At 42.4% G+C, this 14837-nt stretch overlaps 1 protein-coding gene across 1 annotated transcript in view; it reads right to left on the bottom strand.

Annotated features, from left to right (window-relative positions):
• Window positions 1–14837, bottom strand: part of LOC130483552 (cytochrome b5 reductase 4) — a 43727-nt gene that overhangs the window by 9402 nt on the left and 19488 nt on the right. Inside the window, exons 6-13 of the mRNA XM_056856329.1 lie at window positions 11745–11799; window positions 9281–9338; window positions 9073–9166; window positions 8033–8065; window positions 5901–6023; window positions 4068–4208; window positions 2039–2191; window positions 727–877 (exon numbers count right to left, since the gene is read on the bottom strand). Coding sequence (XP_056712307.1) covers window positions 727–877; window positions 2039–2191; window positions 4068–4208; window positions 5901–6023; window positions 8033–8065; window positions 9073–9166; window positions 9281–9338; window positions 11745–11799 — 808 coding nt within the window. The remainder of the gene's footprint in view (window positions 1–726; window positions 878–2038; window positions 2192–4067; window positions 4209–5900; window positions 6024–8032; window positions 8066–9072; window positions 9167–9280; window positions 9339–11744; window positions 11800–14837) is intronic.

Below are 14837 nucleotides of genomic sequence, written 5' to 3'. Positions count from 1 at the left end.
CTTTTACAATTCACTCTTGTTTGGATCCTACAACTCATACAAGCAAGGATCATGGATCTTTCTCAAGTTCTCTCCTTGCAACAGTCCTTTTCATCCCATGTTGTGTAACAGCCATGCATGTTGGGAGAACGCAGTGGAGTGTGATCCTAGTGCTATGGTAATCGCTTCCTCACACCAGTGTGGCTGCACTGGTGGAAGACAGGAAGGGTGATTTCTGCTCTCAGATCACAGGATTCAACCCTCTGATTGAAAATGCACTAGCAACCATCTTGAGTTGCTGTCATTACAAACAGCAATTGATTTAGGTTACGTAATTATAAGGGGAGAGCCAGAAACAGGATGCCCCAACACACATCTTTCATAGTTCCTAAATGGCGTAGAGATAATGTCAAATTAGTGTAAGCATTCTACAATTTGACACTAAGTGATATTCAACACATTTATAATTTAACCTTCTTTGCCTACATTGCTAAATCTGTATTAGTGGTTCCTTCCCGCCATCATATCATGCCCTGCAATGCTAAGCTTGCACAATGTTTATTCAGTATGTTCTGTTGTATATGATTATTTATTGGCTTGCCGAGTCTTTGAAATGGGGTAAACATTAAACATACCGTTTTAATTAGGAGCAAACAACAATGAACACAGGTGACCTTACTTCTGAGTAAGCTTCCTTAGGAGCGGCATAAAATTGGCTTGGGGTGCTTTGTCATAAGAGAAAGATACCTGAGTCTACTGCTACTTGTCAAAGTGTAGTTTAGCAATTTAACCATTGGCGTGAGTCCTGTGCCTGCTGCTAGCAAAAATAGGTCTTCTACATCTTCAGCTTGTGGCTTTATGAAATTACCTTCAGGGTTACTCACAGAAATGTACTCCCCTATAAAAGAAAAACCAAATAGTGCAATACATTTTGAGGAAAGAGAAACACTGTTTCTAACATCTATTCACCAAAATAAATCCAAGATCAATTTACGACCTAAAGAATTGCAAGCTGCAATTGTCACCTTTATGAAAACGTTAAAACCCAAATAATGTTTACCGTATATACTCGGGTATAAGCCGACCCGAGTATAAGCCGACCCCCCAAATTTGAGGCCAGAAAAGGGAATTTCTTATTGACCCGCGTATAAGCCGAGGGTCAATAAGAAATTCCCTTTACCGGCAATGCTGCGCTCTAAAATGGCGGCCGCCATTTTAGAGCGCAGAGCCCCTGCCCCAGGTCGCCCTCCCGCCGGCCTCCAGGCCCTCCCAACCCACCCCAACCCACCCCGACCCCAGTGCCATCCAAGGGGGGGAGGGGGAAGAGCCCCTGAACCCCCTACTTACCTGAAGAGGCGGCGAATTGGCGGCGGCGGCGGTGCGGCCTTCCTGGGCTGGCAGGAGGCCCCTGCCGGCCAGAGGAAGGCGCCCAGGCGCGTGGTCGGCGGCGGCGCGGCCGGGGGGGCCTCCTGCCTGTGCAGGCAGGCCCCTCCCGGCCAGAGGAAGGTGGCCAGGCGCGCGGCCAGCGGCGCCGCGGCCGGCGGGGGCCTCCTGCCTGCGCAGGCAGGCCCCTCCCGGCCAGGCGCGCGGCCAGCGGCGCCGTGGCCGGCGGGGGCCTTCGCAAGGCCCCTCCCGGCCAGAGGGAGGCGGCCAGGCGTGCGGCCGGCGGCGACGTGGCCGGCGGGGGCCTCCTGCCTGCGCAGGCAGGCCCCTCCCGGCCAGAGGAAGGCGCCTGGGCCCGGCGGCAGCGGTGATGGAGGTAAGTTCCCCCCTCCCTCCTCCCCCCTCCCCCCTCTACCGTATTGACCCGCGTATAAGCCGAGTTCGGCTTTTTCAGCCCTTTTTTTGGCTGAAAAACTCGGCTTATACGCGAGTATATACGGTATACATAATTTGCAGCCAGATTTCCAAAACCACATCGCAATGTTTTACATGTTACATATGCTGATTCTGAAAATGTTTCAAATGTTCAAACCGTATGTCACAACACCATTAACCGCATCAAACCCAGTTTCAGCATATCCTGATAAGTAAAAACAAAACCCCCAAACAAACTTACCTATGCATATACAGTCAAGCGCTGGTGTAAACAGTCCACTGGGATAAATTTTGATCATAAAATATATATGTGTCTTATCATTGTGAGAAGGGTCTTTGAATTTTGATACCAAGGAAGATGTCACAGGTGTGTATGGTTTCACTATCTCTGTGCCTAAGGAAAGGAAGTAGAAGAAAGTTCAACCTTAACAGAACATTAGAACCTGAGCCCTTGAGACAAAAATTAATGACCCTTGAGAATCAATGTCCCTTGCGCCCTTGAGATAAAAATCAATGTCAAGAAATAAGGTATTAACATTATTGTAAGTACAATTAATAACTTTCATTGTGCGTGGAACCAAAAGTCTTTCCCTACAAATCTCTAAGATCCCACACGTATGAACTTGTATGTGTTGAACAGACGATTAAACAAACAAAACTCTGTAGACTTCTTGCAAACTAATTTGTTTCCAGGAATGCTTCTATTGTGTCATGCTATTGATTGAAGTCACTTTTACCTCCCTCCTTAGCCACAAATAATAAGCGGCTGAACTAAGTTTCAGCATTTATTCTGATACTTGTTGAACACAAACTGCCATTTTAATTTTGGCTGTCATTTTATATACTCAATGTATTTTTTAGAAGTTTAACGAAAATCCCCCACCCTAAATTCATTATATACTTAGTCTGTGCACACAGATTTGACAAGAAAGCAAGACTTATTGTAACACCAAAAATGACTTCCCTCAAGATCCTAATTCAAATTTTGTAACAACAGCTATGGCCCCAGTGTAGCGTTCCATAGATCTACCAAGGCTTTTGAGGACTTCCTTTCCCACCTCACACCTTCGAAAAAACTCTTCTGAAAAAGCAGAGAACCCTTTGAAATAACAGTTCAGCACAGCACAAGGGATTTTGTACCCCAGCCCTTATAATAGCTGTTTTTACAAAGACACCAATTTGGTCTTCCTTTGTCAGCCAGTAATATATAAATGCCCAGACCAATCAGAAATCCCCTAGAACATCACCACTAATATCCTAGCTGCCATTTGGAGTTTTCCGATAAACTCCCATCAGTACAACCCAAAAGTCCTCTGGTAGCACAAATCTATTATTCCTATAAGGCAAATAACTCTCCAGAACCTCTATACTTTAGGATATTTTCATCACAATAATAGATCACGTAATCTACCTTATTACAAATCTAAGTAATAATTAAATAACATCTAAATAATGTTTTAAAATAGGACTCTCAGATTAACAAAAAGCAAAGACACACATCCTTTGTGAAAATGGAGTGCCAGTTTCCCTTAGATGCAGAATAGTCCAAGTCTATTTGCCATTTCCTCTTACAGGTAACTTTATAATAATTTTGAACTATTCTGAGTATTGTATAACCTAGAAATCAAACCTTTGGAGGAAGTTTTCACATCACAATTAGCAAGACAGCTACATTGCCAAAATTTCCTTCGTTTGTAAAGCATTTCCTTTACCAAGGTAACCCGCTCACCTACCTCAATTGATCCAAAAACCTACCTTATTAATCTTCTAATTTATTTTTACAAGGGCTAGAGTGTTGTCTTCCCATTTACTTTTGGTATTCTCCATGATCAATTTTGGTGTATCTTCGCCAGTCCAAATGAGAACTAACAATGCAATCTTAAGGAGAATTACTCCAGTCTAAGCCCATTCATTTCAATGGGCTTAAACTGGAGTAAGTTTGCCTAGGATTGCACAGTGAATTCCCCTTATGAGTAAGCATACAGCAGTGCAGCGACTTGCCATGACAAAAAGGTTCATTTCTAGGTGCTCTATCCACTGATTTGTATGTAAGGACTACCAGTTGAACACTGGAGGTTCTTTACAAAGAGCCCAAAGTAGTGCTTGTTCAGTACTTTAACACAGGAAGCATGTAAACTTTATCTATTGAATAGGACCGCAACTATGTAAATCTACTTTTCATTTAAGAAGAAATTATTCCATTATTGTGTGTTTTCATATCACAAAATGAATTGAGTCAACAGAAACAGTACAGATTTTCAATATATTACCTGTAATTGTCTTTTTGAGGTAAATGTGGCACCCAACTGCAACCTGGAGATGAGTTCCTTGTGGTAACTTTACACACAAGAGTCTAGTGTCATGACTGACACTGGACTTTGATATCAATTGGCATTTTCTGAAGAACAAGCCTTAAAAATACACAAACAGTGCTTCATTCAAACTATCCTACTCAAATATTCACATTCTTAAAAACAGTTATATCCAAAGTTTGAGTTAAATATCCATTCCCATTTCATAACTTGCCAAGCATTTTTTACTAGCGTATTTCTATACCATTAGTGACCTTAAAGCATTTTATTAATAGATCAAAAACATTACTACTGTAATGACAGACATTAATGTAAGAACAAGGGTTGGATCCTATGGACCCCAAACATCTGCTGATCTTCCCCCATCTCCCCCTTCCCGAGCAGCTCCCTATGATCCTTGAAGAGCTGGTGCTGGGGATTGGGGGAGTTTCAGATAAAATGTCATGCAGCATGGGAAGAGAGGAAAATGGGAAGAGAGCAAAAATGACCACACTCCACCAGTGCTAGCAAGAGACTGAGATGGGGACAATTTGGCCCAATTGTTTCTCCTCACTGCAGCACCCCATGGAAATTTGCCCACAGAACTCCACAACCCCTAGCATCAGCCTTTCAGGGATAGTAATGAGGAAACATCCACTTATATAAGTGCCTTCTCATATATAGCTCACAGAATCCAATCTTTGATTATTTTATTATTGAAAGTGAAGGCTTCTGTTCAATTTATAGTTTTTTACATCCAAAGATAGATCTTAGATAATTTATTTGCGGCCCTTAGCCAGTCAAAACATAATAAAACGGAAAGCATGGACTAATAGATTGTTACAGTCAAAGAATTACAATCCAAGTCTTAAAACATTTTTAAAACATTTTTAAAAAGAATTACAGCTGGGACACATCTGTCAATTGCGCTGTTCTAAGGCGATGAATTTCCATTGCTGCTAAACAAAATTTCGCAACCTGAAGAGTGGTTGAAGGATTACCCCCTTGTAGGAGCATCTCAAACCTTTCACCTGCCCTGTCAGGTCTCAATCTCGATAAGAGGGGCTCAATAAACTTCGAACGGGGTAATGTATAGAAATTGCAGTTCAGTATCCAAAGATATTATAAGACTCTAAAAGATTTGAGAAGCCTTTAGTATAAATTTCCCAGCAATTGGGAGGAAAACATATAGGAAATATTCAGGTAAACACGTTTCACTGGTACCATGGAAACATAGAACCATCAAATCAGACACAGTTAACACACAACTGCTTCCGTTAAAACACAGCTGCACAGAGCGAACAGCAATTCTATTTTGTCTCTTAAAGTAGAATTGAAGAAGGGAGGGGAAAACTAGCCTTAGGGAGAACAGCTAGATTCAAGTCCAGTAGCACCTTAGAGACCAGTAAGACTTTCAGGGTATAAGCTTTTAAGAGTCAACGCTCCTTTCGTTTGATGAAAGGAGCTCTGACTCTCACAAGCTTATACCCAAAACACATGTTAGTCTCTAAGGTGCTACTGGACTCAAATCTAGCTGTTCTACTGCTGACCAACACAACTACCCTCTGAAAACAGCCTTAGGTAGGGAGATCAGCAATCATGTTAGGACAAGTTGAAGGCAGAAGCAAAAGAAGACCACCCAACAAGAGATGGGTTGACTCTATAAAGGAAGCAACGGCCCTCAGTTCACAGGACCCGAGCAAGGCTGTTAACGATAGGACATTTTGGAGGTCACTGATTCATAGGGTCGCCATGAGTAGGAACGGACTTGATGGCACTTCACACACACACACAGAGTTCAAAACTAATTACCTCTGTCAGCACATTTGACAAAAGAGTTATGACTCTGCAGCGGTTGCCCAAGTTTTTTCCAATGGAGTGTCTCTTTCTTCTTCAGGATCAACTCCACCTTCCCCACTTTTTCCAAGATCTGTACTATAAATACATGTACTGTTGTTCTACACTTAATATAAACACAATATTTGCAACTCATGCCTGCCCCATTACTACACTTGCAATCCACCAACACAGCTGGACAACCTGAACTGAGTTTAATAGTGTGTATGAGTGGGGAGGGGGGCTGAACATGATTTCATAGAAATGAACCGAAATTCTGCAGCAAAGCTCCCAGTGGACGGTTTATTGCCATTTTGCACCCAACAGTATGTACTGGGGATATATTGAGAGCCAGTGTGGTGTAGTGGTTCAGAGCAGTGGTTTGGAGCAGTAGACTCTAATCTGGAGAACTGGGTTTGATTCCCCACTCCTCCACATGAGTGGCAGATGCTAATCTGGTGAATCAAATTTGTTTCCCCACTCCTACACATGAAGCCTGCTAAGTGACCTTGGGCTACTCACAGCTCTCTTAGAACTCTCTCAGCCACACCTACCTCACAAGGTGTCTGTTGTGGGGAGGGGAAGGCGATTGTAAACTGGTTTGATTCTTCCTTAAGGGGTAGAGAAAGTCGGCATATAAAAACCAACTCTTCTTATTCTTCAGAAAATTAAAATATGAAAGATCTGCCTAATACTACCATTATTTTCTCCAGTTCAGTTTTTCTTAATTTAATTGTAGTAGATTTGGATAAATGTTGAACAAACCATTTTAAATGGTACAAAACCAAGATTAAAATATGTATTCCAAGGAAGACAGATTACAAGGTAACAGAAACCAAAGAGCCGTGAAACTAGTTTTATGGGCTCAAGAGGGCTTTCAGTTTGTTTCTCTTGAATAACATCCACCTCGTGTGGGATGATAAACTGCTTTTGAAATGAAGAAACTTTCAAAAGTAATTTGTTTTTATTGCGTGGGAGTTTACTGTTCAAAAGATATTAAAGTTTTTATGCCAATAAAGGACGATATGACTGACTGATATTAAAGTATAAAATTTCCACTGCGCACTACTCATTGCATGAGCTGAAGCACTTCTTTGTTTACAGTATAATAAAAACAGGCTGAACAAATTACAAAACAAGAAGGCATCAGTATACAATTTTAGAGAACTTCAATTAATATGTCAGAATGAATAATGTGACAAATAAGATAATCTAAAAGCTCCAATAACTAACTGGTTCTAAATTAGCATTTAAATTCTATGGTTTACAGACTACTTCAATAACAAATCGTTCATACCATAACTTAACTGAATTCATCCTTCTGTTTGTACAAAACAAATCTCATATAATCATGCATACATATGGAGTGGACCAGATACAACATGTTACGGTCGTTGTGTAATAGTAACAATTGCTAAATCAGCATATAAATATTAAGGCTTGGATGTATCAATTGATTGGATAGAGTGGTGACAGATTTTCTAAAGTAAATTGAGGCATTCTCAAAGTTAACAGATCAAATGAAGCAAATTTAATGGAGGGGGGGATTTTCCAAGTAGTCGTTAGCATGTAGCAGAACAGGAAGTACCATAAAAAGGTAAAATTCTTTATGCTTGAAAAGGTTTTTGAAACAGTACAGGAGTATCCATGTTACTGAAACAAAATAATTATTTTTAATCCAGTTTATTAGTATGTATAAGCTGTCCCGGGAGGGGCCCCCAAACCCCCTTCCCGGGCCTGAGGGCAGCCCCCTCACTTATCAGTCGTCCCGGGAGGGAAACCTCCCAGCCCTTATATGGGTTTCCGGGGGAGGGCTAAGGGCGGAGCTTGGGAGGGACTTCTCTGGCCTGGAGGGTATATAAGGCCAGAGAAGTCTGCCTGCCGGGGAGGATATTGACGCCAGAGGTGTGCTGCAAGGTGTGTCCTGTGGCACCCTGGCGACGCCCGGGGGAGAGTCGAGCTCTGACTCCCCTTCGGATTGGTCTGAGGCGGAAGAGATTGTCTCAGCCCCAACATCCTCCAGGCCAGAGACCCTCGTGGCGACCTCAGCCAAGGCGCAGCACGACATAAGCATGTTTTGACTATGAGAAGACAAGCATTTTACTTACCTACAATGTCCTCATGAACTGCGTAACTCAACTCTAAAATAGATATACACATATATTAGTTTAACAGAAATCACATATCTGTCTACAATTATAATTATTTTTTTAAAAACATTTTACTATTTTTTTAACAATACGTAACACAACATAAATACATACATTCCCATTCACATACAGATTGGGCTTTTTCCGGGGTTGATATTTAACATTTTAACAACACCATTAACAACTACAATTATTAATCACCATCCTTTAATGTTAGGCAACCATGAGAATGGAGAATTATTTTTTGCATGGGGCTTTGCATTGCAGCCATAGCATAAACCAAGTACCTAGTTAATAGGTCCTGTACAATGAAAAATCCAAACAATTTACTATGCCATAAAGTTGTGATGTTGACATCTAGATTTAAGCCAGCATCTAAAGATGAAGTATGAATGCAAGACTAGACGGTTCCATTGTTCCCTGAAATTTGGTGTCTGAGGCAGCAAATAATGGCATCCCTCTTTCCTTGAGTCAGTAAAATGTATTTAATTTAGGAGTATCTGATAATCTGCTGTCCTTTAATGGTACCCCAAAAGCTCCTGTTCCTGGAAAAACTCCCTACTGCACAGATGGCTCTCCATGTGTACATTTTATATCATGTGATCCTTGCCCTAGAACATTATTTGTGCATTGAACAAATGAACCCAGATGATGCTGCCATACACTGAATCAGACCATGGGTCCATCAAGATCAATACTGTCTATGCAAACTGGCGCCAGCTCTCCAGGGTTTCAAGCAGAGAGCTTCACATCACCTTCTGCCTGGTTCTTTTACTTGGAAATGCCAGGGATTGCACCTGGGACCTTCTGTAGGCCAAGCAGATGCTCTATGACTTAGCTGCAGCACTTCCTTTTGTGTTATCATACACAACAGCTTGGACACCAACAGTATAGCAATGAAAGCAATGGGAAACCCAGTAGAATTTTAATGAAGCTGGATATCATTTGTATGGTTTTTAATCAGCTGCACTCAAAAAAACTGCCAGTAAAACTCTTACCAAAATGCAGAAGATATGAGTAGTCATTCACAATGATCTCTCCTCGCAGTCTACCTTCTTGAAGGTCAGCTATCACTGACTCAGAGTTAATATCCTTACACAAGGGAGAAAATAGGAACCATTTCAAAGCAGTTGTTAAAACTGTGGAATTCACAGGGGGGGGGGGAAACCTATCATTTTCCAATTCTTCTCTACCAAATATATTTACCTTTTGTTTTGTGTATATGACGACAGTGACTGTACCATCTGTCTGGAACCAATCATAACTGAAATGTATTGAGAAAACTATAAATCTTTTGAAAATAATTAGACATTTAAAAACCTGCTTCCACACGGAACTTTCCTGTGCATATGCTGAAGAAGCTTGCCAAAATCAAATCAAGTATACTAGCAGGTATGATTAGCAATTGATAGAATGTGGTGGTCATTTGTATAAGGGTAAGCAATGTAGAAATAACATGACCCCAAAATCCATTCATGACAAGAGACAAGTCCCCACCCCCTTTTCATTTCACACTGTGCTTTGTGGGAACATCAGTCTCCAAAGCCCAGCACTAAATCAGCAATGAGAGATCTGTTCTTCTCATCTCTTACTTCACCTCAGCATTACAAAGTGTTCCAAGTGTCTCTGGAGCACAGTGTAAGGTCAGTGGCAAGTCTCGGACTCTCCCATGAGATCTCCATAGTATTCCAGAGGACATGGGGAAAGGCAGGGTCAGCAATGGAGCAAAAAGTGGCTGAATGTCAAGGAACCCTAGTGGGCCCAGAAGCACATGAACGCACAGGAACACACGAAGCTGCCTCATACTGAATCAGACCCTTGGGCCATCAGAGTCAGTATTGTCTACTCAGACTGGCAGCGGCTCTCCAGGGTCTCAGGTAGAAGAGATGTTTCACATCATCTACTTTCCTAGTTCCTTTAACTGGTGATGCTGGGGATTGAACCTGGGACTTTCTGCATGCCAAGCAAATGCTCTACCACTGAGCCATGGCCCCTCCCCTAATTAAGCAAATTGAGAGGCAGTATAAAAGGAACAAGAGTGGAGTAATATGGTCCCTATGCCTCACTCTAGTCAACGTTCTGTACCAACTGCAACTTCCTGACAGTTTTCAAGGGCAGCAACCCCACATAAAGCACATTGCAGCAATCTAACCTAGATGCTACCAGGGCACGCACCAGAAAGGCAAGATGTTTTCTATCCAAAAAGGGCTGCAGCTGGCTCGCCCCTATCTTGGGGAGGCATTCGCTGTTTCCTAGACCCAGTCTGCCAGTCTTGCCCCAGAACATTTAAGCAGCCAGACGGGCCAAGAGTCATACAAGCAGGTACTAAGTAGGCCTCAAACTTCCAAGAATCCTATCCACATTCTCAGACTGAAAGATGAAAGGTATCCCAACACAACTGGACAAATCAGCACCCTGGAACCATCCAAGCCTATCAACACTATGGTAGAATTCAAGCTGGAACAGATGCATGAGATTTTATCCATAAAGTGTTAAGCAAAATGATTGCAGCTGGTTGCAGAGTAGTGCACTCCTCCTGGGGGCCAGAACCCAACAGGCCCCTGAGCACCCAGAAGAATCCTACAGGTCTACATTGCGCAGAAGCAATGGTAATGGAGAAGTATTATTTCTTTCCTTCCATCACTGCCACAGAATAGGCTTTAGCCCATCCATTGTTGGATTCATCTTCAGTCTTCCTCTGCTTTCACTATAGCAGTCTCCCTTTTAATTGTCCTCGGCTCCTCAGTAAACCAATGGGCTGCCCAGCTCTTAAACCTAAGAGTAGGCACCTAGGAACAATCTTGTCAATTGCCTGGGCCATTTCTTCATTCCAGAGGTTAACCAGGGCATCAACAGGAGTGTTGACTGAATCAGCAGAAAAATCCCCATATGCCATCTGAAAGCCAATCGGATCCACCAGGCTATGGGGGCAGATCATCTTCATTGCTCCCTCACCCCTGCAGAGTTTTGGTATCCCTGTAAGTTTAAACCCAAGCACGTAGCGATCTGTCCACGACAAGCAGACTGTGTTTAATCCCCCTATCTTCAGAGCACCTTCTTGCTGCCCAGAGCAAAACACCACATCTTAGCTATCTATTCCCTTCCTGTTACATAATAAAACATTTTAAGATCTCTACAAATTCTTGAATTGCCACTTAACTATTAGCAAACAGGCTTCAGTAATGGGTCACATCACTCCAAGTTTGTGATAGTTCTCACATGAAGCTGGCTTAAACAGTGGTCTACCAGGGTCCCCTCTGACAGGCAGCAGTTGTCCGGGATCTCAGCCTAAGGTCATTCACATCGCCTTCTACCTGATCCTTTTAGCTGGAGGTACCTACTGCATGGAAGCAGATGATCTACTACTGACCCACACAGCTTCACCTTGCCAGAAATTATTCAGGGCCAGTACACAAGCTGTAATTTTAAACTTACGAACAAACTCGGAAGTCTCAAAATAAAGATAAAATTATACTGGCAAGGGATTTGAGGACCATAAAGCAGCACTTAGGTGGGGGAAAAAACCCTGATTCTATTCCTTCACACTGCCTGTGGAAAGTACGTTATGAAAAATAATCAAACAACATGCAAATACGACACATAGATAGTCACTATAAACATTAAGAGACCTACAGAGACAGGGGGGGAAAGAGTAGAAATGTAACAATACCTGGGAATTAGCTCTTTGGAACTGTTATCCAAATCTTTAGGTTTAGAAAACATGCCTACAAAAATGAAAGTGTGGGAGTTAACATTCAAAACACTAAAAGAAAACACACGTTTTAAAAGCGCACATCAGGATTCATTCGGTTATTCTGATACTGGACATGTAACTACTTAAGGAAAGATTACCCAGCCCCATAAATCTGAACTGCTACATTAATCCCATGGCTCTGATACAGCCTGTATCTAGTGGACCACTATCATATATCAGTTTCCGGCATGCAATGTCACTGCTCCTTATTTTGCTGTACATTTGGTTGGATCCCAACCAAAATTTACAGGGGCCAGAGTTCATCTCATGAAGTACAATTTTTCCACTGAATTTTAGGTTCTAGTGGTAGGGCAAGGTGGGAAAATAATTCTCTGCGAGCAAAACGTCCTTGTGCCTATGGAAATATTAGTTGGGATTCAAGTCATTGGGTTCTACTATTTGCTTACATGTATGTAGACGATGTATGTAGGCCCACAGATAATAGGGTTCAGTGGACTTGGACTAGATTAACTACACATAGGATGGCACTAGAAATGCCCTAGGGTTTGACTCCAACTTACTTGAATATCCAAGTATGATGCTTATGCTTTTGTGACTTAACAATATGGGCTCTACAGTATCCCTAAAATCCCTCTATAGGGAGCACACCTGAGTTCAAGTCAGATGGATCATGACTCCATAAGTGTAACTAATCAAACAGACTTTTTGTCTAGTTAACTCCAACCTTGTTTCAGGCTATGGAGGATTTGTAGTATAAATAGTTCATTCAAATGAAGCAATGTCACCTTGGTCATAAGAACATAAGAAAAGCCATGCTGGATCAGACCAAGGCCCCAAAAGTCCAGCAGTCTGTTTACACAGTGGCCAACCAGGTGCCTCTACGAAGCCCACAAGCAAGATGACTGCAGCAGCATTATCTTGCCTGGGTTCCACAGCACCTACTATAATAGGCATGCTTCGCTGATCCTGGAGAGAATAGGTATGCATCTTGGATAGCCATGGATAGCCCTATCCTCCATGAACATGTCCTTCCAGGTTGGCAGCCATCACCACATCCTGGGGCAGGGATCTCCACAATTTAACGATGCATTGTGTGAAGAAATACTTCCTTTTATCTGATTTGGATCTCTCACCCTCCAGCTTCAGCAGATGACCCCGTGTTCTGGTATTATGAGAGAGGGAGAAAAGCTTCAACCTGTTCACTCTCTCCATACCATGCATAATTTTATAGACCTCTGTCCTATCTCCCCTTAACTGCCTTCTTTTTAAGCTAAACAGCCCTAAGCGTCTTAACCGTTCCTCATAGGGCAGTTGTTCTAACCCCTGATCATTTTGGATACTCTTTTTTGCACCTTCTCAAGCTCTGCAATATTCTTTTTTAGGGGTGGTGACCAGAACACGTCATTTACAACACAGTGTAATGCATGGGATCCGTGACTTGCTAAATTTGTTATTTTGAGCTTAGCCTAGACACTATAGTATTTAGCTCTCTACATCAAACATGTTGGGGTCATGCAATTTTAAAAAAACACAATCACAAATGTTTTTAGAAGTACAGCATGCACAGATCTCACATATCCAAACACACAAAAGACAGGCGGGGTTCAGAGGAGTACTGGCTGCACGATACTCCCAGGCTTGCATGCATGCAACATGGCTCAAGAGCAACCTCTGCAATATTCATTTTTGAATAATGTCATCTATGTTATCTAATTCCCATGTGTGCCCCCTGCCTGTGGTAAATCCACAGACGGAGTACACTGATCCCTAGCAGATGTTTCTTCAAACTTGAGGCACTCCCCAAGTTTGCAGAAAAATCTGAAAACAAAACAAAAAGGAGGGTTTAAATTCCTGCCGATTAAAAAAAAAAGTTGTCTGCACATGTGCAGGGATCCATGCCAGGCCCAACTTTGGGTGGATGGGCGAAGCCTCCCCCCCACCACAGACCTGCTCTCACCGGCTTGCCCAAAGCTGATCCAAGTGGGCAAGCGAACAAGGGAGGCCTCCCCTGCTCAACTGAAACTGCTCCAGGTGGATGGGCGAGGCGTCCCCCCAGCCCCGCTCTAAGGTACCGTAAGTGGTTGGGAATGGAATGGGATTCCCCCCTGGGATTCCCTCCACCCACGAGTTTCGCGGGGCCCCACTTGATTGTACATAACAGTGCTTACCATTTATAGAGCTCCTGAGTGTTCACATTGAATAGTTCATTACAAAACGCACAACATCCTTGTGAAGTTGACCAAGGATACATTATGAAAGTTGACCAATTTTACATTATGAATTTCAGACAGTGGACTGAGGCTCTGAGAGAGAGAATGCCTTGCCTAAACCATCTAGTGACTTCATGGCGATGGTGAGGATCAAACTGGAAACTTCCTGATTTGCAGCACAGTCTTTTAGGCGGCCTGCGATGTTTAACTATTAGGGTAGCTCAACCCATCTCTCATTAGATACTATCCCTATAGAGAAATATGTAATCCTTGGAAGCCCGTTCCACTGAAATCATGGCATGCACTTGCACAAAACTCTATTTACAGGCATCAAGGAAAGATGCTGGATCTACTGAAGTTCACAACATGCTGAAGACAGTGAGACCACTGCATTTCTGCAATTGCTGAAATGACTCCAGAGCAAACTGAAAACAGAAGAACCAATATTTTGAGGCTACCTGCTCAAGTGAAACACATTGACATGGATCCTACCTATGCCTTTCTTCTGCTTGTGCAGTTTTTTAACTATAGTGACAGCAGTTTTTGCAGAGCATGGTCCTCTGCTGCTAGGTACTTTCATTTCTAACACACCATGTCACCTACAGAGACCACATACGTGACACATTCTACCCTTAAATATTTACAAAACATGTCTTCAAATTAATCTTTCTCACATACAGAGAATTTTTAGCCCAGTCTTCTTCTAAGGAGGGCAACATACATTAATTCTTCTCTCAAAAATAAATTCCATTTCAAAGCAAAAAGACAAAGAGTTTAGAAAGTCCGCAAATCAATTCAAAGGTCTGAAAAGCCGACTGTCACTGGTGTGCAGATAGAG

Source organism: Euleptes europaea, chromosome 10 (genome assembly GCF_029931775.1).
Source record: "Euleptes europaea isolate rEulEur1 chromosome 10, rEulEur1.hap1, whole genome shotgun sequence".
Classification (NCBI taxonomy): domain Eukaryota; kingdom Metazoa; phylum Chordata; class Lepidosauria; order Squamata; family Sphaerodactylidae; genus Euleptes; species Euleptes europaea.
This window is presented reverse-complemented; position numbering and strand designations above follow the sequence as displayed.